General features: G+C 38.8%; 1 protein-coding gene across 2 annotated transcripts in view; it reads left to right on the plus strand.

Moving 5' to 3' along the window:
• TAF4 (TATA-box binding protein associated factor 4) overlaps positions 1–24217 on the plus strand; it is a 37729-nt gene extending 13512 nt beyond the window's left edge. Inside the window, exons 3-16 of one of the 2 annotated variants that reach the window (XM_080558804.1) lie at positions 8014–8180; positions 8537–8656; positions 10434–10553; positions 10890–11012; positions 11914–12003; positions 13096–13338; positions 14344–14491; positions 14836–14950; positions 15576–15745; positions 16349–16479; positions 17805–17930; positions 18598–18654; positions 18736–18855; positions 22691–24217. In XM_080558804.1, coding sequence (XP_080414930.1) covers positions 8014–8180; positions 8537–8656; positions 10434–10553; positions 10890–11012; positions 11914–12003; positions 13096–13338; positions 14344–14491; positions 14836–14950; positions 15576–15745; positions 16349–16479; positions 17805–17930; positions 18598–18654; positions 18736–18855; positions 22691–22858 — 1898 coding nt within the window. In that variant the 3' untranslated portion in view covers positions 22859–24217. Of the gene's footprint in view, positions 1–8013; positions 8181–8536; positions 8657–10433; positions 10554–10889; positions 11013–11913; positions 12004–13095; positions 13339–14343; positions 14492–14835; positions 14951–15575; positions 15749–16348; positions 16480–17804; positions 17931–18597; positions 18655–18735; positions 18856–22690 lie in introns of those variants that run through there. The other variant, XR_013940181.1, reaches the window with a different exon arrangement.
• The last annotated feature ends 490 nt before the right edge of the window (positions 24218–24707 follow it).

Genomic DNA, 24707 nt, shown 5'->3' on the forward strand with positions numbered 1-24707 from the left:
TGCTTCTATATAAAAAAAGAGGTGTTTGTCAGAGCACTCGCACACCTTTCCAACTGAGCCCGTAACATTTCTCTGTATGGGATCCCTGTTGAACACGGTGGCTTTTTGGCATTCCAGCCTGACATTATCCCTTTCGCTGTATTCTTGGAATCAATACTTACAAGTTGTTCACTTCGCTTCTTGGAGAGTACAGGGAAGTTCTGTAGTTTGAAACTAACTTCTTGTGTAGTAGGAGTAAATAAAAGCTTTTCCTGTGCAATGGAGTCGCTTTTGTCTCCTAACTCTTTATAAGGAGTTATAAAATTATTATTATAAAGTTGTTATAAAATAATCTTTTAATAAAAGTTTTTCATGATGTAGGCTTGTGTACTTGATCTTAAAAACAAACAAAAAAAATTCCTTGTGCTGTAGTCAGGATTCGTGGTGATTTTTGAGGTCTGTTTCATCTATCTTAGTAATAATCACAGGTCAGCTGCTCAAGAAGTAGAATTTCAGTTATGGTCCAAGTTGTGTGCACACATGTGATGCGAGGGGAGAGCAGTGACAGGCAAAAGGACTGGAGTGCTGTAGGAAACTAGAGCGGTACCAAAACTTTTAGGCTTTGTGGCTAGGTGAAATCCGGCTTTGTTCCACCTAAAGCCCAGCAGGTGCTGAGCATTTAACAGCCAGCATTAAGGTGTGTGCAGCATCTTATGGCTGTGCACTCGGTCCAGCTGCACAAATCCTCGGCGTTTGGTGCTGTAGGGTGCCCGGCGCTCTGGTGCAGGGTGTGGGTGGACGTGGGCCGGGGTCTCGGTGTGCTGGACAGCTCTAGCACCTCCTGGCAGCCTCGTGGTCGTAGGCCTGCCACTGCTGCTGGTTTGTGTTCCTGCAGGCTGTCTGGCACAGCGAGCCGTGGGTTCGTTTTCAGCCGGCTGCTTTGTGGGGTCTGAGACTTGTGCTGCGCGGGCTTAAGCACTGCGGTAACGCTTGTAGGGCCGAGACGCTTACAGATGTCACAAACCAACCAAGTTTGTTCGTGAAGCTTAAGAGTTTGGATTGCTGAGCACCTCGAAGATCTGGGTAAGAAAATCCAAGTAAAGGTTTTCCCGGGTTGGTTGTGCAGCACAGCTCGCCTGAGGTTCAGAGCACCTAAACTTTGTTCGCTCCCCACCCCGTGCCTTTACCCGCAGCGTGCCAGGAAATCCACGGCACGAGGAGGGGTCTGGGCTGCGGCTGAGAAACTGCCCCACTATGAGGTCCGGGCTCCCCTTCTGCTTCGTGGCATGCTCCCCTCCTGATGAGCTGCTGTCACAGTCTGTATGTGACAGAAGAACAGACGGAAATTTATTAATGGAAGCTCAGCTGAAGTCCTGACCCGTTTTTACAGCCCCAGCAATATGTCATGTTGAATCCAAGCGACTTTCAGTTTCCCTTTGAATCTGTGGCTAGTACTTGGCACTCTCTCGTGGGGTTGTGCAATAATTCAGGTAGGAAGGGACCTTTGAAGATCACTTGAACTAAACCTCAGCTCCAAGCACGGTGAACTTCAAAGCCAGGTCAGGTTGCCTGGGGCCCATTCCAGCACCCTCACCTTGCAGTGCCCCTGTGCTGTGCTTGTTCCACTTTGTCAGTATTTCTCCTGCTCTGAGGAGCCCCAAACTGAAGATATTCCACAGGCAACCTTGCAAGCACCAGTTAATGAGACTCACACTTCCCTGAGGAAGCTGGCTACATGCATGCTAATACGGTCCAGTACGTGGTTAGCTGCCTTCCCTGCAAGGACGTGCTGCTGACTCCTGTCCAGCTTGTGTCCACCAGGACCCCTGTGTTGTTTTCTTTCTGTAGAGCTTTGGTTTTCAGCCTGTGCTATAGCATGGGGTTCCTCTGTCCCAGCTTCAGGACTTGTTTGTCCATAGACTTTGTGAAGTTCGTATTGTCTTAATCCTCTAACTTGTTGAATTCTCCCTTAAAGGCAGCCCTCCCTTGTAGCATATCAGGAGCTCCCCCGGGTTGTTGTCCTGTGCAGACTTGATGAGTGTTTTCTGTCCCATCACCCAAGTCACTGACAGGGATGGTGAAAAAAGGTTTTGGTGCCAGCATCAAGCCCTGAAGGTTGCCAGAAGTGACAGTGCATCTAACGATGGTGCACAGCTCTCAACAGGTACAAAATAACGCTTCCCTGGTAAAATCCAGCCCACGGCTGTGTTGCCATTGAAAGTCTGTGCTGTTCATCGTGTTTGTAACCAATACGTCTCATGAACTGGTGTGTACATGGTCCTTCACGAGTGCTGTGTGTCTGCTGGTTTATTGCAGCAGCTCTTCTTTGACTTACATAAGTAATTCCAAACCTGTCTAAAGTTGTCCTGTGCGAGGGGAGGCCTCCTTTGCTTACTGAGATTGTCACAGAGCTGTCAGGAGCTTGCAGACTCGTAGCCTACACTAGTCAGCTTCGGTAGGTTCGTCCCTCTTTTACTGGCTTTTTATTGCTGTAGAGTGAGAACTTGTATAGGCAGGCTAGTTATCACGAGGGGAGTTAGCGTTGGTGGCAGCACCAGGCTGTCCTTCCCTCCCTGTAAGAGGGGCCACTGTCATACGTGTAACTGCTGCTCAGTGCTCTCCCTGAGGTTTCTACAGGCAGCGATCCTTTGCTCCAGCTGTCTATCCACTTTTCTGCCACCTTTTTTATATTGGGAAAATCTGAAAAACTTCTTCCTTTCGTAAAGGTTTTGTCATTCCAGGGTCTCTGTGCAGCTTGATCAAATCACCTAAAGAGCACTGACTCACCCCCCTGCTTCTTAGGGTGTCTGTGGTGTGTCTGTTATCAACTTGCATACCCTTACGGACACTTGCTTTCCTCTTCATTGCAACAGAATCTCTTCTGACAATATAGAAAGGATACCGATACTATTATAAAGCTTTCTTCTGCTAATACGGCACTGCCCATTTACAATTACTGTCAGATTTTTATTCCAGGTCAGAGTTTGTAACTGAGTATGTGCCTGAGAGCTGTGGGCACTGCTTTGGCATTAAGATAACCTCTTTGGTGAAATTTCCGGGCAAATCTGGATAGGAGTTGAAGATTTGTCATGTTCCAATGGACTTCACGATCAATAACCTTCTTTTCTAGAGATATTTGTTCGAACTTTGATTTCCTGCACCTGAACTACCAATCCTCTAGTTATTCTTTGGGGCTTGGATGTCTTTTCTGAACACGGGCGCTGTGCATTGAAGGTGATGCTGTGCTGTCTAACAGTGCTCCCTGAGCCTAAGTGTGCGTGTGGTTTTTCTTTTCCTTTTCCTGGAGGTAAAGTTCAGTTCCCTTTTTGTTTTGAGAACAGAATCTCAGAGAATTTCCTCAGAAGACTGGAAAAACATATTTTCCATGTGATTTCAAGAGCATACATCCATTAACTCCTCTGTGTCTGTCTCAGCTACAAAAAAAAAAAAAAACCACCTTATTAAAAGTCTACATTCATTAATGATGGTTCCGAACGGGTCTGGATCAGACCATGGGCTGTACTGTGGGTAAAGAGCAAAATCTCTAAGTTTCAACCTATTTGTTCTTCAGTTCAGTATCAGAAATGCTGTTGATCTGATAGGATACTTCGAAGGTTTTCTATTTCACAGCTACCGAAGAGTTTCAGTCCTTCATGCGGGTGTGACGAGCGTGGGCATTCCTTCCTGTGGTCCTCGTGCTGGGTGCGTGCTGCCGTTTCAGCACGTCGCCTGGTGTGTGAGTAGTCCCTGAGCAGAGCATCGCTTGCTCTGAGCCGGGCTGACACCTGGCTGCGTCTGCTGGGTGTGCTCGTCGGGGTGACGATTTGCTGGACCCCGCAGCTCCTCAGGGCCGTAACCTGCAGATGCCTGCTGTACCTGCTGGAAGTTTGAATTCTCTCATTCCAGCTCTTGTACGTGTTGTTAATCTAGCTTTCTAGGTTTACCGGAGGAAGCGTCTCTGGTTCTCTCAAATGTAGAGGTTCCCTGCAAGAGAGAAGCTGCATGTCTCGGGAGTTACCCAGGGTGGTCTGTAACAGCTACGAGATCACTTTTGATTTTTCTGCCTTTATTATTCTGATATGGATTTTTTTTTCCTTTAGCCTTTGCTAAGGCACGACATCTTTCAAAGGAAGGGGAGGGCATTAAAAGAAAGCCTGGTTTGTGTTTTTCTGACATGCCGTATGGGCAGAGCTCTTCACATTTTATTCCACTGCATGATTTTACAACTTCCATTAATTTAAGAAAAAAAAGAACAAAACCCTTTTGAAAAAAGAAATGCCATTAGCAAATAAAATACAAATAGCAAGAGGCAAAGAAGACTCAATGTAGAGTCATGTCGCTATGCTATATAATAATGAACTTTTCTACCCAAAAGGTTTCTTGAAAATTAGCAAGATCTGGAAAGTTCTCTGCAACGAGAGTACGTGAGATGACCATTGAACTAGTTAGGAGGACAGATCCTTCTCGATGTAAGGAGAAATCTAACTCAATTTTGCTAATCCTTCATTTGGAGCCGTGATGAATTGTTTAATTCAAACTAAAATAGGAGCCTCTTTCAGGATTCTGTTAAGCCTCAAACTTCTAACAAAAATAGTAATTAATTTTAATTTTAATTAGTTTTTTAATGAGGGCCTTGGAAAGAATGCTAGAATGTTTGCATTTTTAATAGCGAATATGATTTTTGTAGTACATATTATTAGACTTTCTAGGAAAAAAACACAGATATTTAATATGTGCAGGGATTTTATTGTCACTTCTTTCTAATAGAACATCTGCAATGATCTTTGTTAACTGATTGGCCTGAAATAGCAATTCAGCCTCTTGGGGAACAAAAACCTGGATTGTAAACTTGAAACAAAAGGTATTTCTCATTCTTATGTAAATGTGATGCTGCATTTAATGGAGAAGTGAAGTACCTGGGTACAGTTCTAGCTGTCGTCTAGTACCTGCTGGTCGTTTCTGGTCCGGTTCACACAGCATTTGTACCCTTATGCTTTGGAGTATGAGATTTATGGTATTTCTCTGTATATCAATATTTAAAATATACGTTTTTGGAACTGAAAAGATATATATATTTCCTTCACACGTGAAAGTGCCTCCAGCTCCCTTTTAAAAATTGCCAGCAAGGTCGGAGAGATGCGACGTGGTCAGTCAGAAATCAGTCGCCCTCATTGTATTACGGATGAATTTCTGCACGAAAGTGTCACAAACAAAGTTCATCTCGATCTAAATTCTTACACCTTTTTTGAAATTATCTCTATTCCAACAAGACACGATTTCAAGCAGGTGAAATGTGTGAAATCATCGCGCTGTGATTAAAGCTTATGCAAGGCTGGTCTGCTGCTTGTAATTGTCTCTGCGCTTACACGTAGCCGGTGAAGTGCACACAGCAATTTATCTGTCAGCGGTAGACCCTAACTTAAAGATATATTAGAAACTGTATAAATTGAAAATAACTGCGTATCAAATAGCAGCGCAGTATAAAAGAGCTATTTAAACGGGGACAGATATGGATGTAGCTGTGCGTGAATTACTTTTTCTATTAGGACTTCAGGACTTGAGCGAAGATTCAGACTTGCCGTAGTTAGACATCTGACAGGGCAGTGCCCAGAGCCAAGGCTTCGATTATAGCTGATTGTTTTGTCTGTCGACTGCCAAAACCTGAACTTCCTTGGTATGTTTTGTAAGGTTTACGCTAACACGCTTTTCACCTGTGTCAGCGGCTGAGCTGTGTTACCGTGTAGGCATGCTCCTACTTTGCGTGGAGCTCAGGGAGAGCATCTCGCGGTCCTGGCACGGTGCTTGCCCTGCAGCGGTGGTCACCTTTGGTTTGGTGCTTATCTCGAGTTGGTATCTGTTACGCTGGGCTTCTGGAAGGAGGAAGTACACAACTCCCCTAAAGAAAACTCCCCTAAAGAACTTGAGTGGTGTGTTAGCCCTTCAATGTTGTAGGGAACCCCAAAATCGTGGTGTTTAAGGAAAAAAGTTTCCTACGGATGTCAATATACTTGCGTGCGTTTCAGGGCTTCTTTAAGTGAAGCCGTATAATTGTGCTTGACCTTTTGATTTGCTAGAAACTAAACGGTAATCAGCCAGATTAAATATTTGACGTTGTCCTGAGAATAGCCCCTCTAGTCAAACTTACGCTGTCCTCATGCCTTCAGTTATAATAATACTGGGGATTTCCACTGATGCGGTGTTCAGTTTCTTCAGCTGATTATTAAGAAAGGTGACAAAATTGGGCAACAAGAATTCATCACCTAAGATTTCATGTTTGCACATTGGGAGATTATTGCCAAGTTCTTTTTGTGCAAGGATGAGCTTGGCATGCTAGCAAGTCACTTCTTAGGCTTTAAACTACTGAATTTCTCTCTTTTTTTTTCTGTATGTGTGTTGGTAGCCCTGTTCCTGTGTTGTGAGGCTGTTGGTGAGAATGTAGTGGTGGTTCTAACGAGCAGCAGAGAGGAGCAAGCTCTGAGGTTATAAAAGTTCTTGTAAGCTGTGCTGGTGATGCATGGCTTTGCTGTTGTAATTAAAATGCATCTCTTGACATAAGTCACAGGAAAAAAGACCTTACTTTTTGTGGTGGCATGGTTTTCCAGGCATGACAGCTAAACTTCAGTCTATTTAGTTCTGCAGTCTTGAAGATTATAAAGATTTTGCCCCTCCACCACTCCTTCAGAAAGACAACTTCAGAATATTTGCTTCTAGATACAGCTCTTGTCTGCAGCACGTAGTGCTCCCACCTTAACGCTTCTAAACAAGCTGTGATAGAAATTTACCTTTTTGATGTAAATGAGCTTTTTGATGTAAATTTTGATGTAAATTAACATCTGTGTAATACTAATATAATAATGTTTTCCTTTTGATCTCATATTTGTAAAAATCAGTATATGGATTTTGTAGCTGAACGCTAATTTTCAAACCATCCAAGCAAACTTTTTAAGGCTCTGTCTGTAGACATTTCAGCGCTTCAACTAGAAAACCAAATGAAAGCTTGATTCTTTTGTGGTAGTCGTGCTATGCGATTCTAGAGAAGAGATCTATCTCCACGTATTGTTGGGGAGCATGTATAGGTTTTTTATCCACTGATTAACAACTAAAAATGTCTGGTTTCTGTAGCGCCTCTTCATTTTCGTGGTGAAGTCTCCTCCTGTAGGTTGTTGCTCAAACAGGCTAACAAGTTTTGGGTGCCCAGTTTGTTTCTTTGGGTGGCTTATTCGGAGCTCACGAATTCCTGAGGCTCTCACAGACTGACTGAGACATGAGGAATGAATGAACCCTTGAAAAAGTTCATGTTGTCCCGATCCCGATGTTGTATGTGCTTCTAGAAAGAGACTGGCATCTGAAAATCTGCCTGGTCGGGTCTGGTTCCCTGGAGCTATCCGGTGGGGTTAAGTGCATCGATCAGAGTGACTGAGCAGGGAACGGCTGCCTCGTTTCCCTCTCCGTTTTATTTCCCTTTTGGGGTGTAACATGGCACAGTGCAGTCTGTTGCAGATGCACATGAGAAAAATTATGATTTTATAACCGCTTTCATTACTAAATTTGTTACAGGGAAATTAATTTAGAACTTAGACAATTGTGTTCCTGTTGCTGGTGAAACCTAGTTTGATTTTAATTTCTCAAAAAATAACAGGAGTCTTGCTTAACGGGAAGATTTTGTTTTAGTTGCTGTGCTAAATAAAACATCTTTTACTAAAAAAAACAGGAGCAATTTTTATGTGATTACTAACTTTAACCTCTACTCTCATGAGATGTTTGGTCGGGAGGGATGTGACTCGTGTGTGCTGATGCACACCATGCAGAGCATTTTGATGAATAAAGAGTCCTTCTGCAGCTAAGCTATTCTGTACAGAATATGGTAACACATCGGGGTATTTTGCTTTTATTCCAAACTACTTTTGCTGGCTGTGTAGTACTTACACAGTGCATTCATTCCGCTAACATATCCAACTTGGATAAACTGAAAAAATGTGTTCTTTCACATTGGAAAAGGACAGTATGTTTCTTGACTAATTTCTTTTTTAACAGGCATGGTCCTTGTGCGTAGTGAGAACGGGCAGTTGCTGATGATCCCTCAACAAGCCTTGGCGCAGATGCAAGCACAGGCACATGCCCAGTCTCAGCCTCAGAATACTATGACTCCTCGTCCTGCTACCCCTACCAGTGCTCCTCCAGTACAGATATCGACAGTGCAGGTTTGTTCAGTGATTTGCAGCATTTCAAAAAAAAAAAAAAAAACAAGGTTTTAGCTGAAAAGAATACACCAGAAAGCAACATGTGTTGTTAGTGATGTGAAGAAGTCATTGATGAAATGGGTAATATACAGACTTCCCCATGTGGAATAGGCATTGAGTGTTGTTCTGAATCTGTTACAGTTTGGCTGGCCTTCATCAAAAATATTCTTACTTGTATGCATGGCATTAAGTTTAAAACTCCTTTATATCAATAAAACCATTCAAGACCAAATATGGTTAATAAGGGATCGGTAGATTATATTTCAATTTAGGAACTACCATGTGTTTTTTTTTTTCTTTTTCTTCTCTCTCCCCAGGCTCCGGGAACGTCTATTATTGCACGACAGGTGACACCAACTACTATTATCAAGCAAGTGTCTCAGGCTCAAACAACAGTGCAACCCACCACAACGCTACAGCGTCCTCCTGTTGTGCAAGTAAGTCTGCAGAAATGGAAGGTGTGCCTGAGGTACCTCACTTGTTAAGATAAGGTGAAAGCCCTGAAACTGCCAGAAATACAGGAGTTATAATTGGAAGCTTAGTGCATGGAAGAAATATCGTATGGATTATCCTTTCTAAAACATTTGCAGATCCTAATTTACTTCAGATTTTGGATGAGGATATAAAAAAAAAAATATATATGATTTTTAATGTTTTTTTTTTTTCATATTATACCTATCTGCATATATATGTATGTAAAGGTGTCCTGCTCTAAGTTTTTATAATTGCAGAACTGGGCAAAATAAAGTAACTTTTATGCCTTCTCCCTCAAAAAAGTGACACTATTTTCCTTTAGATTTGGAGCTTTGGCAGTAATCCTATGATGGATCTGAAGTCCTCCAAATCCCGCAACAAAATTTACAATTACAAACAAAACAACAAACAAAAACTTGCCCTGGTAGCCTTCTCTTCCACAAGCCTTCTCGCTCTTCTGAATTTGTGCTTTGGTTTGTGTACTTGTGGAGATTCTAATAGCACTAGGACAAATCATGATGTCTTAGCATGGCGAGGTCTCTTCTAATTGATCAGCCTGTATTAATGAAAGGCTTCCGTGTTGATTTTTTTTTATTTGAGGGGGAGGAAGGGGAATACCAAGTTTAAGACGCAGTGCAGAAGTGTGAAATTCTCCCTTTGACTTCCAGGCAACAATACGATGTGATTGCTGTTGCCTAATGATATAATTGTGCTTTCTTCATCCTTGGAGTAGAGAGGATTCAAGAGTTTTCATTTAATACATGCAGGTTTTGCTGTGCACCCTGTTAACCTTTTTCCCTCTCAGATCCTTTGCCTATGCCAGTGGTCTTTCCAAGTCTAAGAGTTAACGTATCCGAGTCTCACTCATCTACACTGCTGTTGTACTGGAGGAAAAAATCATTCCATCTGCATGTTTTTTTTCCTGTAACGGGCATATCGTGGTCTTCATTTATCCTTATTACAAAAGGATGTGACATGTTAAAACCTTATCTCCTTTTCCGTCTCCCAAATACCAATGAAAGTTACCTTTGGCACCACTGGAGCCTTTTTCTTTATGTATATTTGTATTAAAGAGCAAGTTTACAAATAAATTGTTAAAGTTCTGTGAGCTAGCTTTAGCTTGATAAGAATTATTGTTTCTCTGATTGGGTTGTCATTAGTAATTAGAATGTGTTGGAAGGCTGAGTGGGACTGCACGTCTGAAAAGTTCTTGTTTACAGTGTTGTTTCTTTAAAGGTGGTATTCCTACCTTGAATTACCACCTTGTCTATGAAAGTAGAAAAATGTTTTGTCCTGTTGTTCATCAAAAAGACCTAGAGAATACCAAAGCTTTTGTGCTCATTGTGCCTTTTAAAAAAGTCTCCTTTTGAAAGTGGCATTTATGGAAACAGGCAAAAATAGTTATTGCATTGACAGAAACGTAGTGCTTTTTTTAATCTTGTTGTGAAACAACAGAGTACAAGGGTATGTTTGTGGTATTATTTTGCGATTTTATTGAGTAACCAAAAATCCTGCAATTGTTAATCAACTTTTGCCATTTCAGTTTTGAATGTGTAGTGTTTTGTGCCATCTGGTGGCTCTTTCTTTCCACTGCAACAGATAGTAGATGAGCAACTTCTTTTTTATAGGAGCTGTGAAAGAAGATGCCCACTGCCCTATGGCTTGGTTAATTTGATGGTTTGATAGGAAACAATCAGGTACATTCCAAGTATAATAATCTTATGTTTGTATTTTCTGCAGCCTCAGATTGTTCTGGGTGGTACTGCACAAACAACTACATTGGGGACAGCAACAGCTGTACAAACTGGAACTCCTCAGAGAACAGTGCAAGGAACGACAGCAACCTCCACTGCTGCCACAGTAAGATACTGAGTGCATTAAAAAACCCTTTTATTACAACCATGTATGTATATCTATACACATATACACACACAGGCACTGATCTGGGTGGAGAGTAGTAAAGATGTAAGAGTTCTGTTACCTGATGGTCTTGGGAAAACAGTAAACTTTTGGCAGGACCATATAACTTACAAAGTGTGAACACTTTTTGTAATTCAGAGAACTGAATTAATAAATATTATTCAGTGATGAACTAGAGAAGGACTTTATTTCTCAGAATTCAGGTCAGAGTATTTATTACAAAGAATTTATTATCCCTTCTGTTTCCCTTCTACTCCCCCTGCCCACCTCCATCAGGAAACTATGGAAAATGTGAAGAAATGCAAAAACTTTCTATCCACGTTAATAAAACTGGCATCATCTGGAAAACAGTCTTCAGAGACTGCAGCTAACGTGAAAGAATTGGTACAGAACCTGCTGGTAAGGAAAGTTCATATGACTGAGTGTTTATGATGAGGAGGAAGTTTCTAAAATGTGAGATAAACCAAACACTGCTTTTTCTGAATTAAAATATATGCATATATTTTCCTTTAAAGCTTGTAAATCAGATGTTGCTGCTCATATTCATGCATGAAAACTTAACCATGACATCTGTTAACTTATTGTAATGGACCTATGCGAGTTAAATTTAAGTGCAAATTATATAAATGATGACTCTTTTTAAATTCTATGGTTTTTATTGATAAAGCAATGAATAAAAATATGAATTATGAAATATCAGGAAAGACAGTGTAGCTAGTAGAATAGCTTAGTGTAGGAAACCACAAACTTTTACAAAATAATAGTAAATAATATTACCTGAAGCTAATGTTAAAGCTTGACGTACTTAATATTTATAGAATGAATAGTAATACTGCTTAGCCTGGTTGTGAGCAGCCTTTAATTTAAGGCAGAGCTGTGTATTCTGGATGTTATCATGAGATAACCAGAGGTGGTCACAAGACCAAAAGTCAAAACATCCTCTCCTAAGAGGAATATAAAACTAGTTTTGTGAGTGATATGCCACCTTAGTATATGATGGGCACACCTTTAATTATTTGAAATGGAGGAGCTATGGTACTTTGGAAAAGAGAACACCAGAGATGGGGCTGCCAGGCTGTTCAGAGCAGTTGATAGCTCTTGATAATTCTCTGTGGCTGACGTCTTAAAACTGCATTCAAAAATCATTGCTATGATAAAACTTGATAACTAAAATTAGTGGGGGATGATAAAACTGCTTATTTTCTGTAGATTGCTAAGACTTATTTTTTTTTGCTTGGAGTTGAATAAATGTAAAAGGTAATTTTTGCAAGTTCATTTATTTTGCTTTTCTGTTCTGAAGGATGGAAAAATTGAAGCAGAAGACTTCACCAGTAGGCTCTACAGAGAACTTAATTCTTCACCTCAACCTTACCTTGTGCCTTTCCTGAAGGTAACTTGTGTTCACAAGTCCTCACGTATAACTGTGCTTATCTGCCTGCAGCACTGAGCACAAGCTCATCTTTTACCAGTACAGATGGAATTCTGAGATGATGTAGATGGAAATTTTAAATGGTGCCTGGTTAGACTTCTGCTCCCTTAAAACAATATTTCTGTCTCTTGGTTCCAAAGGTTTGTTAGCATGATTCATTGGCACAACCAATAATATTTCTACTAGTGTCAAATCATAGCTACTTTAAGAAATCTGAAAAGTGTGGGTCGTCTTTCTATTACTTGCAAGCTGTTTCTTTCCATAGCACCAAGCCTATGAATTGATTTATTATCATCTCTTTAGTCTCTTAAAAAAAAAAAAAGTAGGGATTGAATGATACAGAAAACTGTACCTTCTGGACAAACTCATGCTCTTATGCCTCTGCTATATACTATATATTCATATGGATAAATAGGAAATTTGTCATCTCTCAATAATAAACACCATTTGTCCTAAATTGTATAGTAATTCGACACATCTCAAAATAATGTTTATTCTGAAACATTTAACATCTGAAAAATCAGAGAAGGCACATCAGCACTTCATGGTAAGAGTATAACTCTGCTTGACTAATGTATGATTAAGGGATATAGCTGTAGGTGTGTTTTGATGCTTCTGGATTCTTAAATACTTGTTCATACGTGAGTTGTTCACAAGGACAAAAATTGTTACTGTAAGTAACTAATGTAAGAATTCAGTAAAACTCTGCAGTCTTCTAAGCCATCACATCTCATAGGTTGGTACATGCAGTCAAGTGAGGCAGCATGAGCTTAGACTGTTAAATATGTACCAAGGGTTCCAGATGGGCTCGGTAACTTAGATGCCTGATGCCCAAGTTTCCACAACTAAAGGTCCTGTTGCTCTGTCTAGCTTTAAACGTGAAGTGGCATGGTATTTCTGTGTGCTGCTGTCACATTTTCTCTTCTGATGTAGATGTCCATGCAGACCAGTGCAGCACACTGACGTTAAACGCATTGCTTTTTATGATTAATGTTTTCTTCTGTGATCTAGCATTAAGATACTCAAGCAAATTCTTTCCCTTCCTCTTTTCAGAGGAGTTTACCTGCCTTGAGACAGTTAACACCGGACTCTGCAGCTTTCATTCAGCAAAGTCAACAGCAGCAGCCAACAACGCAAGCAACAACTGCACTTACGGCAGTGATGCTAAGCCCGTCGGTTCAGCGCACAGCAGGGAAGGCGACTGCAACTGTAACGAGTACTCTCCAACAACCTGTAATCAGCCTAACTCAGCCTACACAAGTTGGTGTTAGTAAACAAGGGCAGTCTGCACCACTGGTACGTAAGTTGAAGCGCGTCAGCTGTTACTGCACAGTTGTTTTTTCAGAATGCAGTGAGTTTGCTTCACAAATTGGTTGTTTACCTCAGTCGGATCTTTAACCTTTTTAGAGAAGAGAGCTACTAAGAAGAAAAAAGGTATAATTTAAAATCCATTCACGATTAAAGTACTATATTTCCTGTTTTACCAAGAAATATTGACAGATTTTCTCAATCACTGCATCCCATGAGAGCAGTGTTACGGAGCATTTTTCACTTCCCATTTCATAAGTCTAACAACAAATTACCCCAAAAGAGGAAAGAAAAGAAGTTTCTTAGGCCTGCATGTAAACCTTAATGAAAACCATATAAGACTATTATAATGTGCACCGCCTTTTTTCCTGTTCTTGTAACAAAGCAGTGTCTGCACACAAGCTATTTCTAGGATATGTATTAATACATGTTATTAAATGGCTAGGGTTTCTTGCTACTTAGTACATGAATGTTGCCTGTAGAACATTTGCCATTCATCTGAGCTTCTCTGTCCAGAAATTTTTATATAAGATGAAAAGAAGAGATTGCTTTTGTCAGTTCATAAATACTTTTTACTTAACTTGAAAGAAAATTGGGGATCTTATCAGTTTTATGGTCTTTATAGCCTAGGCATTATAGCAAGGGGTTAGGGACCTAGGGAAGAAATAGAAATTGAACGCTATATATATTTCTATATCTAATATAGAAACCACAGGTAGAACTTTTACCAGGATTGTTGTGATTATAGTTTTTTTTTTTTTTAATAGCAGTAAGGCTTTTTTTGTATCACAGAAAGTGGATTAGTTTTCCACTGAGTAATAATTTGTCTAAAGAAACTCGAATACCTTAAAATGTGCTGATTCTAGATCAATGAACAGATGTGTTAAGATGATAAAAATTTACAAGTTTATTGTTAGGCTTTTTTCTTCCCACCAGATTCTTAGCCTTAGTTGTTTCAGATTGTTCACAGTTCTTCTTTCTACTTATCTGCAGGTTATCCAACAGTCTCAAAAAGCAGGGACATTGATAAGGCCTCCACAGGTAACGTTGACACAGACACCGATGGTAGCGTTGCGGCAACCACATAGTCGTATTATGCTTACTACTCCTCAACAAATTCAACTGAATCAACTTCAGACAGGTAGGAGGTCAAGATATTTAGTATATATTGTATTGATAGCACTAACTGAAGTCTGTTTTGTTACCGTCAGTTCTTAAGTGCCCTGTAGCTGTATGTTGGCTGTTGTAGTACAGATAAAATTTTCAGTGCATATTGCCATAGTGGCTGGGGTTGCACATATGTTAGGGCAGCATTTACAGTCAACTAAAATGTCTGGGAGCTGGAAGTGCATGGGAGGGTCCTGCTCTAGATGGGTGAAATGCTGGTAGAGTCTTTGTGCCAGGCCCTTGCCATTACTACCCATGACTGGCATGTAAATCTGAACTCTGAAATTTGATGTACAAATGTTGTCTGTCTTCTTGCAGTACCTGTGGTAAAACCAACAGTATTACCTGGAAACAAGGCTATTGCCACTGTTTCAACACAAGTAGCTGCTGCTCAGAAGAATAAACTGAAAGAACCTGGGGGAGGTTCTTTTAGGTGAGGAACCGTATGCTTATTTGTACTTGTACTGCCTGGGCAACCTGCTGAGCTCAGTGGGATCCTTTTTGTGTATTCCAGTGGTGCTGAATCAGGCTAGGTAAACTCGCAAGAACTAGAAGTGAATTTTCTGTAGCAGGTTTGCTACTTAAAAACTTGTACAAACAGCTGTGGGTATACTTATGCCAGACTGGTTTTAGCATTTAGCTGGCACTAAGGATAGATATCAAACCTCACAAACAAATCTTGTCTGGACAAGCAAATAGAATTCATTCCTCTGCTCCTGCCAACTCTGCTCAGGTCGTTCGGATGTACAGCCTGTTTTACAGTGATGAGTGCAGTTTATTATTGTTTGGTGGTAGTGATGTCTAGCCTTTTGTTTCTCAAGATGCTAAAATGTTGCATAAGAAAAGACCTTAAGAAAAACAGTTAGGAAGTGCAAAATGGCAAGAATACTTTGGAATCAAATGATTTATTTTAATGTATAATAAAAGCAAATAAAATGTAAAAGTTAAATAAAATATTCAGATTTGTTGTGGAATTTACCTGCAGTTGAGGTTTTGTAGCAGAATGTGTAGATACAAGAACTAAATGTTACGGTTGTAACGAGTTTTTGTTTCTTAAGGGATGACGATGACATTAATGATGTTGCATCAATGGCTGGAGTCAACCTGTCAGAGGAAAGCGCTCGAATATTGGCAACAAACTCTGAGCTAGTGGGCACGTTAACAAGGTCCTGTAAAGATGAAACCTTCCTCTTCTCAGCACCTTTACAAAGAAGGATATTAGAAATAGGTAAGTTAATGTTTCTAGAGCTTTAAGAAACAAATTTCACTAGTGTTGGGTGTGCTTGAAGACATTTTCCATAGAAATTGATTTGAATAGTTTTAAAGTAGCTAGAGTAGTTACCTTTTGTATATTTGGATGCTTGTGTGGGCAGTCATTCAGCTTATGAAAGTAGAAGAACAGTGTAAGCAATAACAAAGCTGTAGAAATATTTTCTAAAATGATGGCAACTTAACATCAAAATTAGTGGACCCTGTTAAAATTCTGACTGCATAAAATGATAGAGCAACTAAAATAATTAAATTTGTTTTTAAAAAAAGAAATCCAGAAACAACTTTATTGTATTTATGCACAAGTTTAAAAATTATAGTATAACTAAAAATGTTCTTAGGTTACTTGTTTTACTGTGGCATGCAGCATTTGTTCATAGTCGTAAATTTTGTTAAGCTAATGTAAACTTTTATATGTATACTGTTTCCTGTCTAATGCTTATTCTCAGAAATACACATGATGGCCTTATTTTTTAAAGTGTTTAAATTTCCATGATTGAGATTGACCAGATGTTTAGCTGCATGTTATAATTTTTTTTACAACTTTCTGTCCTGATCATAGGTAAAAAACACGGAATAACAGAAATCCATCCTGATGTAGTTAGCTACGTATCACATGCTACACAACAAAGACTACAAAACCTCGTGGAAAAATTATCGGAGACTGCTCAACAAAAGAACATTTCTTATAAGGTAACTGTATTTAATTGCACAGATAAAATTGCGCAGTTTCCATGGGCTCTTAGGGTTGGCTGTGATACATGTGTTTAGATGTTCTTCATTCTGTGAAGTTAGTTTGTTTATTGTCTCTGACTGATTTACCTTACACTAAGATTATTAATATACATAGATGATTAGAATACTTCAGCTTGCCTTTGCAAAAATTTTTTCAAACCAATGTTTAGGAGCTGTCCCCACCCCTTTATTATGTCAGATGTTTAAAGTCTGAGTGATTGTACAATGAGAGAGGCAGATAAAAGATGTGGTTTAGTATTATTCACCACACCCAAGCATTATGTGCCATCTGGTAAAGGTCAGTCAGCATCAAGTCTCCCAGTGTAAGGCTGAATGGTGTGATGGATGAGTATTTTTCATTTCCTTTCTACAAGTGTACAGCATCTTTGCAAACAAGCTTTTTGATCTCCTACTGAAAATACATATAGGTGCTCATCTCCAGAAGCCTTTTTTGTGCTCAGTGATGATCTATTTGTAGAGTCCTTGTGTTCTTTTATTTCTGTAATTCAATCTATATAGGCCCAGCAGGTACTGGGAGAAAGTGAATCATTGAACATGCAGTTAATATTCCCTTTCAAGGAAATATTCTTTGGCTATGCTGACCTTCAAAAAGGTATACCCTAAGTCACAGAAGTACAACTCTACAACTGCTCAAGCATGAAGAGGATGCAGCAAAATTTAGCATTGAGGCTTACACCACATTATATCCTTCCTTCCCCCAATGTGAGCATATAGGAGAGAAAAATATATCATATTTTCTTTTCCTTTTTGATGGTAACCCATGTTAAACAAGGCACTTTGTATGGGATGAAGCGACTGAATGTAAAATGAGCTGTTTCACCTGCTCTCCGTGCATGTGGCCACGTTGTATTAGAATGAACAGACTGCACCTGTTGTTAATGCTGCTGGGATCAACGTGGGACTAGGGAGCACTGCTCTGAATTCTCAAGAGACTTCTATCTGACAGATGTGTGTTCTTAATAGATGCAAATGCCTAAGCATTAAAAAATAACAAAAAACTGTTCTCTCTGAAATATGTTTGGGAAGTTAAAGCCGTGATGATATCAGCATAGAAGTCAAAATCTGATGAATTCTTGGAATAGAACAAAATGCTTTTAAGAGCTCTAGCTGGTTTGACGGGTGTAAATATACACTTGCTATTTGTTTGAAAAGGACAAAGTGAACACTTAGCTTTAAATGTATATGTTCTTCTACAGTACAGTACAAGGTAACAGCTTTGTTTTTAAGATATGTAATGAGAAACATATTTGCTATGTTTTCAGGATGATGAAAGATATGAACAAGCAAGTGACGTTCGGGCACAGCTCAAGTTCTTTGAACAACTTGATCAAATAGAAAAGCAGCGTAAAGATGAACAAGAAAGGGAAATTTTAATGCGTGCAGCAAAGGCAAGTGCTTGGATTTCACACACATTTTCAGTGTCATTTTTGACGTCAAAAGTGCAGAGTTTCTTTGCATTTTAAAGGACGTGATGAAGGGAAAGACTCTAATCTTCAGAGACAGAACTTGATGAATGTGTTCTTTAGATACAGCTGTGTTCTGCTTTCCTTGGTAAAGCACGTGAGACAGCTGCTCTACCATTCTCGTTGCATTTTCTTAGATTTACTAGATCTTAAAAACTAGTCCTTGCCTTCTTCACTGAGCAAAAAGGTTTATTTTATATCTTGGTGGTATGCATAAATGAAATAGTATAGAAAAGCTACAAGTATTTTGGAGAATAGAAATAGAATTCAGAAAGATTTTGACAGGATGAAGAAATATAATAGATAGGAATCAGTTGATGCAAGTACTAGACTTTGTGGTTGTACTCAGTGACCTGAATATAGGATGAGTATGACTATCTATGCAGGAGCACTCTAGAGACAATTCACAAAATAAGCCAGGATTTCTGATAGGTTTATGTTGTGTTATTGTGTTACTAATCCACTTCCCACAGAAATTTAAGAAAAGCTTTCATACACTGTGTAAAACTTATCATGTTTATCTGCTTTTGTAAACAAATTACTTTTTTTCTTTTTCTTCCCTGGCTCTTCCATGTTCATCGTTTATCAACAGTCTCGATCTAGACAAGAAGATCCAGAACAGCTTAGGTTGAAACAGAAGGCCAAGGAGGTAAGTGTTCACTTCAACATAAACTTTTCTTTGCAAAATTAGAAGAAAAAAGGTTAACCGTACTTGTTTTGACAAATGCAGATGCAGCAACAGGAGCTAGCACAGATGAGACAGAGGGATGCCAACTTGACTGCATTAGCTGCAATTGGTCCCAGAAAGAAAAGGAAAGTGGATTCACCAGGATCTGGATCAGGGACAGAGGTACAGTGCAATTGCAGTCCTTGGTTTTGCTGTGTCACTCTGTAAAAGTCTTTTTCTTCAGAGCTTTCTTTGCTAGTTTGTAGAAGTTTTTGAGTAGCAGAAGTGTATTTTGAAGCGTGCTAAGATTTGCTTGCTCCAAGGCCAGAATCAATTTTTAGCATCAGTGTAATGTCACAGGGGACAAAATTTGAGTAGTCATTATTTCCTGATTCACGAAACTTGAGGAATGTTAGAAAGCCATCGCTGTTCTCTCAAGTCTGTGCTTCTTTGGACCTGGTTTTAAAACAGATTGTCATAGCTGTATCCAAACTAACCAACTAAGAGAGCAGACTAATGCCTTTAATAAGGTGGGTGCAGTGGTAGAATTGAATCACTGCTGAATTTTACATCTGGACCTTCGGGTTATAGGAACTTGCCTAACTTCTTCAGCCTTTGATTGGCCTGTAGTTTTAGGATCTCTACAGCAGATCAGTTTGACCGTTTCTATTTGATGAGCATGTTCATATATATCCCTTGTATGTTCTACCATTTAAACTAGCATTTTAAAAATTAAAAATGCCTCTACTGACAAAGCTATTAGTATGCTCAGTATTTGTTTAGTTTAATGTTCATTTAAATTCAGGTAGATTGATAGACTATCTGCTATATTTGTAAACAAGTTAATGAACATGAAATAGTGTAAAATTATTTTCTGCATGGAACATATTGAATGAAGAATCTCTAATGCTTGGAAAGAACAAAGTCTTCTGAAACTTGTGATTAACAGGTCCAAAAGCGCTCTTCATAATTTGAGACTTTTTCGATGCAGAGTTTTGTATCTGATAGCAAGAGACAGGATACTAATAGTTTAATAATTCTGCTTATTTACTCCATGATCATCCCACATTTTTGCTGCTAAAGCAACTCATTCTATAGAAAAGTCTCATTTCAGAATAGTTCACCTTGCTTTATACTGAGCTACTAGAAGCCAGAATTTGTGTGCTTGATATAAAATTCACAAAACAATCTGAATACTAATACATTTTATTTTTATATTTAAAAAATCAGGCATCTTGAGCATCCTCATAAACAATTTTGTGTTTTGAATGTTACTGAAATGCCTGATATTATTAATAATATATCAGGCCTGCTTATTGATAGACTTGTTTTTATATAAGTTAACTAATTATTGTATTAAAGTTTTATAAACATAATTTAAAATTAGAATTTAGAAATTAGAAATTGCAGAATGCAGCACTCGGAAAGATCAGTATGTTTATAAATGATGTGGTCTCTGAGGAATATCCTGAAATATTTCACGGAGCGTTGATGTTGGCATTGCCTGCTTATGCGCGCTCAACTGTGCAACATTAATAGTCTGTTAATGTCACTTAGGTTATGGAAAGTATTTTGCATCTACTGTGAACACTTGTTTGTATTTCATCTAAATCTGACTAATTTAGTTATCCTAGATTAATCACTTACTGGTTAACCAATTAACTACAGGTTCCCAGGAAATCTAATCTTTTTGTCTGTTTAATTAAGAACCAGCTGCTTTTGATCTGATAGACTCACAGCTGTGCTTTTGCTGCTGTGTCACTTAACGTTTTTAAATTGAGCTCCACTTGTCACCATTTGTATGCAGTTTGTAGTTAAGGCATGTTAGAAGATGTGTGGAAAAAAATCTACTTAGACACAGATTTGTAAATGCAAGCTTCTGTTGTCTAGGGATGCGGAATCTTAATTACTTGTAAAATCACCTCTAATAATTGTACTGTTTCAAAATTCAACAAAACAGGTTGGTGTCAGTTTTAGAATTTTAGGTCCAACTGATTTTATTGAATGTTGTAAGAAAGCTCATAACTTATTCTGTGCCTAAAGGAGTAGCATAGTTCTCTCTTTAAAATGACTCCTGATATTTTACTTTATAGACTATAACATTTTGAATAAAAATCAGGATTGAGCTAAGGCATATTTAAACAAACAGCTAACCATTCCATCTATAGCCCTTTTGTTATTAACCTGTATATATTTGACAAAATTTATTTAGCGTCCAATATTGTCCTACATCTTCTAATGTCCATTGAAGTAGATGGGAATTAGGCACCTAAATTGTGCAAGTGCTTTAAAGTGACCTTTTGAGATGTGTCCTTTGTTGTTAGTGGTGTGTTGATGTAAGAAGGGCGGCAGCAAACCCAGTATGCTACCACCTCAGAGATGACAATTTCCAGTGCAAGTTTAGATTGGTTTCTTAGTAACATACACTGAGCAGAAATACATTACTTTAACATGTGGAGGACTGTGCTAGCGTGTGTCTCAGCAGCTTATTCACATTGCTCTCACGCTACTCTAAGTATTTTGGCTTTTCTCCACTCTGCAGTGTTCTTATTTAGAACACTTTTAAAATGCTCTAAACTGCAGGCAGGTGAATCTTTATCCACTAGTGGAGTATTTGGGCCTTCTGGTGTCACCTAGTTCTGAAGTTTCATTTAAAAAATAAAAGAATATTAGATTATTCTAGTAAATTAAATAGGAGGGGAAAAAAAGTATCCAGAAGTAAGTGATAGAAATATAATCTGTTCTCAGTCGCTCAGAATATCTTCATTATCTCTATGAACACACAAGAGCAAGGTATCAGCAACAAGCAACTACCGAAAATATTTCCGATTTTTAAAAGTTGAGCTGCAAGTTGGCTTTTTGGTCTCGTTGTGCCATCTACTGGCAACTGTGCCTCACTGCTGCTGCTTCCACCCTGCCGGCGAGGCAGAGCCAGGGAGGCTGGTTGAGAACTTCCTTGGGGGCTGCTCTTCTGATGCTTGCTGCTCTTTAGCTGTCGCCAGCCCCAAGCCAGGCTGCACCCCGGTGCTACCAAGGACATGTCTCTGCTGCATGTGCTAGAGAACCCTGGCTGTGAGAAAACCCCAGGCTTTCTGGAAAGAGACGCTTTGTTATGGGATAGTGTTCCTGCCTAATCTGATGGCTTTAAAGCACTACAGGATTTCCTTGCTGGTGTAAACAAAAGCATAGAAGACATAAAAGAGTTGTATTTATCACATGTATCCTACCAGAGCTGTGACTGCTGCAAGTGAGAATGCATGGGGAGCTCGCCCCAGCATAGCTGCTCTGCAAACTCAGCTACCAGCCAGTCTGTATCTAAACAGTGGGGGCATCTCCAAAGAAATCTTACGTTTCTCCTCCTGTTTTTTCAAAGTAACAAGTAACACTCTGCTTGTTTCTCTTGCCACCCTGTGTGGCACGCTACCAGTGTGTAGCGAGGGGTAAGTGTTGCTGAATGATAGAGAGGAATTCAGAGATCATTAGGGAATGTTTGCCGGTGTCCAGAATAGCTGCTGCTTAATATAATACTGAGCCTGGTTACAGCTGTTGTCAACAACAGGCAGAGATCGTGGCACTCTCTGGGAAGATCAGGGGAGATAGAGGATATTCCTTGCGACCTCGCAGTCAGGCTGGTAGGAGCAATTCCTAGCTCAGCAAGAACTCCAGGGCTGCCCCTGGGATCCGTCTGCTAACCTGGTGAAGAATACTGAGAGTAGTCGCTCGTGGGTTTCTGCTTGTTGGGACTGTCGGTCACTAGAGCCTACCAGCAGATAAGAACAGCACTTTGCTTGTGTGTTTTCAAAACAAATCTATATTAAACATCACCGATAGCTTCTAATTATTCAACTATTGTTTATAAAATAGTAATTAAAATGAAGTCTGTAATCTGGTAGCATACACTGTTGCTAGCCTCCAGGACATAGTCAGCCAGTTTTTACCTCACGTGTTTTCTCTGAACAGTTTTGGAGTACCTGTGGGCATTACCAAGTCCTGATTTCTCTGCTCTTCTCGTTCACAGGGATCTGGTTCAAATGCAGCAGTCCCAGGCAGCTCTGGAGTTGGAACAACCAGACAGTTTACGCGACAAAGGATAACGCGGGTGAACCTCAGGGACCTCATATTTTGTTTAGAAAATGAGCGAGAGACAAGCCATTCACTATTGCTATATAAAGCATTCCTTAAGTAAAATGGAAAAGATCAAGGTATTTTTGACGGAGAGCCGCCTGAGGACATTTTTTATATATTTGCAAATTACGCCTTTTTGTAACAAGCAAATGGGATATTGTTTAAAAAACAACCACCTCTTTACATGGAACAGTTTTATATTCCTGTTTATAAATAAACTCTTCAGTATAAGAGAAATACATTTCTGTAACAGTGAGGATACTTACAAGGCCTGTGGATACTATAAAAGGACAATTAAATTTTAACTCATCTCTTGATTGAGTGGCCTTCTTGCCAAACAAGCCATATATAAAGACTGATGGAATCGTTTAGCAAATAACTAGCTACCCTTTGTCAGCCCTGTAGCAGTTTTGACATTAATTGTGCATTTTAGTTCAGTTTTATTCAACTAAATCAATTATATAGGCATATGTCTACAGCAGATGACCTCATTTCATTTAGCTTTTTTTTTACAGTCAGTTAGCAAAGCAAACTGATTTTTTAAGAATATTTATCTTTCCCCAAAATGTTCAAAATCTAGAGGGATATACAGTTAATTTTAAACATAACCTCAATTTTAATCACATTATTGCTTATTAGAGGCCCTGAAATCCCATAAAGGAGGGTTACTTCTGAATGTTTTAGCAGCATCTGTAAAAATGCATATTATTTGCTATAGTTTGTAAAGCTGTAAAGTTAAAAAAGGAAAAAAAGGAAAAAAAGAGAAACCTTTTCAGCATAAATATATTTTACTTGCACTGTGTTTTTTAGCTAAAGTGAAAGCTTAGATTAAATAAAATCAAAGTTGAGAGGAATCATCAAAAGACTGTTTCTCAGTGTGAATCAAGTGTTGAAAAATGGTTGGTGTATTTTGTCAGTAATTGTACATAATTTTTGGCACATAACATAAAAATGGCTATGTAAACTATAATTATTTTGCTAAAAGACTGTATGCAAGCTGTGGGCCTACTTTAAAGATGTCCAGAGCAAAGTCCCTTCTTTGTACCTATTTTTTTATTACAAATATACTAATTGGTTCTTTATATTTTCAGAGGTTATTGTATTAAATTGTCTATTGATAGTACTTTTATGACTGTAAATACTTTGGCTTTCTTTGTGTGAACTCTCATGGTAGAATTTAACTCTCTTGCGTGTAAACTGAATGCTGATCAGTATTTTTATCAACACCTGACAACTGTTACACCCCTTTTATTTTGTCTTTTAGGAATCCTGTCTTTCCATTTTTTTTTCATGTAAATTTTGCACAGTTACTTGTTCATATGTAAATATTTTACTTTCAAAAATGAAGTTTTTAATTGCTATTGTTTTATATAGGATTGAAAGAAAATTAACTCCTTTATTAAAAACAAATTTATCTGTATTTGCTAATGTATTTTTCTCTCTAAATCTTTTCTCTTCTTGGATTTATTTTTCTTGGTACAGTAAAATATTAGTCTACCTGAGGGGATGTTGTTTCCTAAAGATGCACTTTGGTTTTTTATATTGTTTTGTTTGTCAGTGTTTTGGAGGTATGAAACTTTATGAATCTTAAAACTTCATTATTGTCTTAGGGATCTTGGACAAAGATCAATGGATAGTGGTTTTGTTTTGTTTGCTTTTTAAGCAGGGAAACTTTTTGAAGAGATCTTAAAAGTGTTTTGTTTTGATCCAGTAAAGATTTAATAAAATACCCTCTCGCTGAGGGCAAGCCTACTCCCTCAAACACAGTTAACCGCAATGGGTTTCAGAAGAAGGTGTGATAGAAAACAAAATTTGGAACACAATTATGAATATCATAATAAGGGACACATTTTTGATTACTAATATGAAAGTCAGAGGTGTATTTCTGGTGCTCTGTACTGAATGTTTAG

Source organism: Anser brachyrhynchus (assembly GCF_964034855.1).
Source record: "Anser brachyrhynchus genome assembly, chromosome: 16".
NCBI lineage: Eukaryota > Metazoa > Chordata > Aves > Anseriformes > Anatidae > Anser > Anser brachyrhynchus.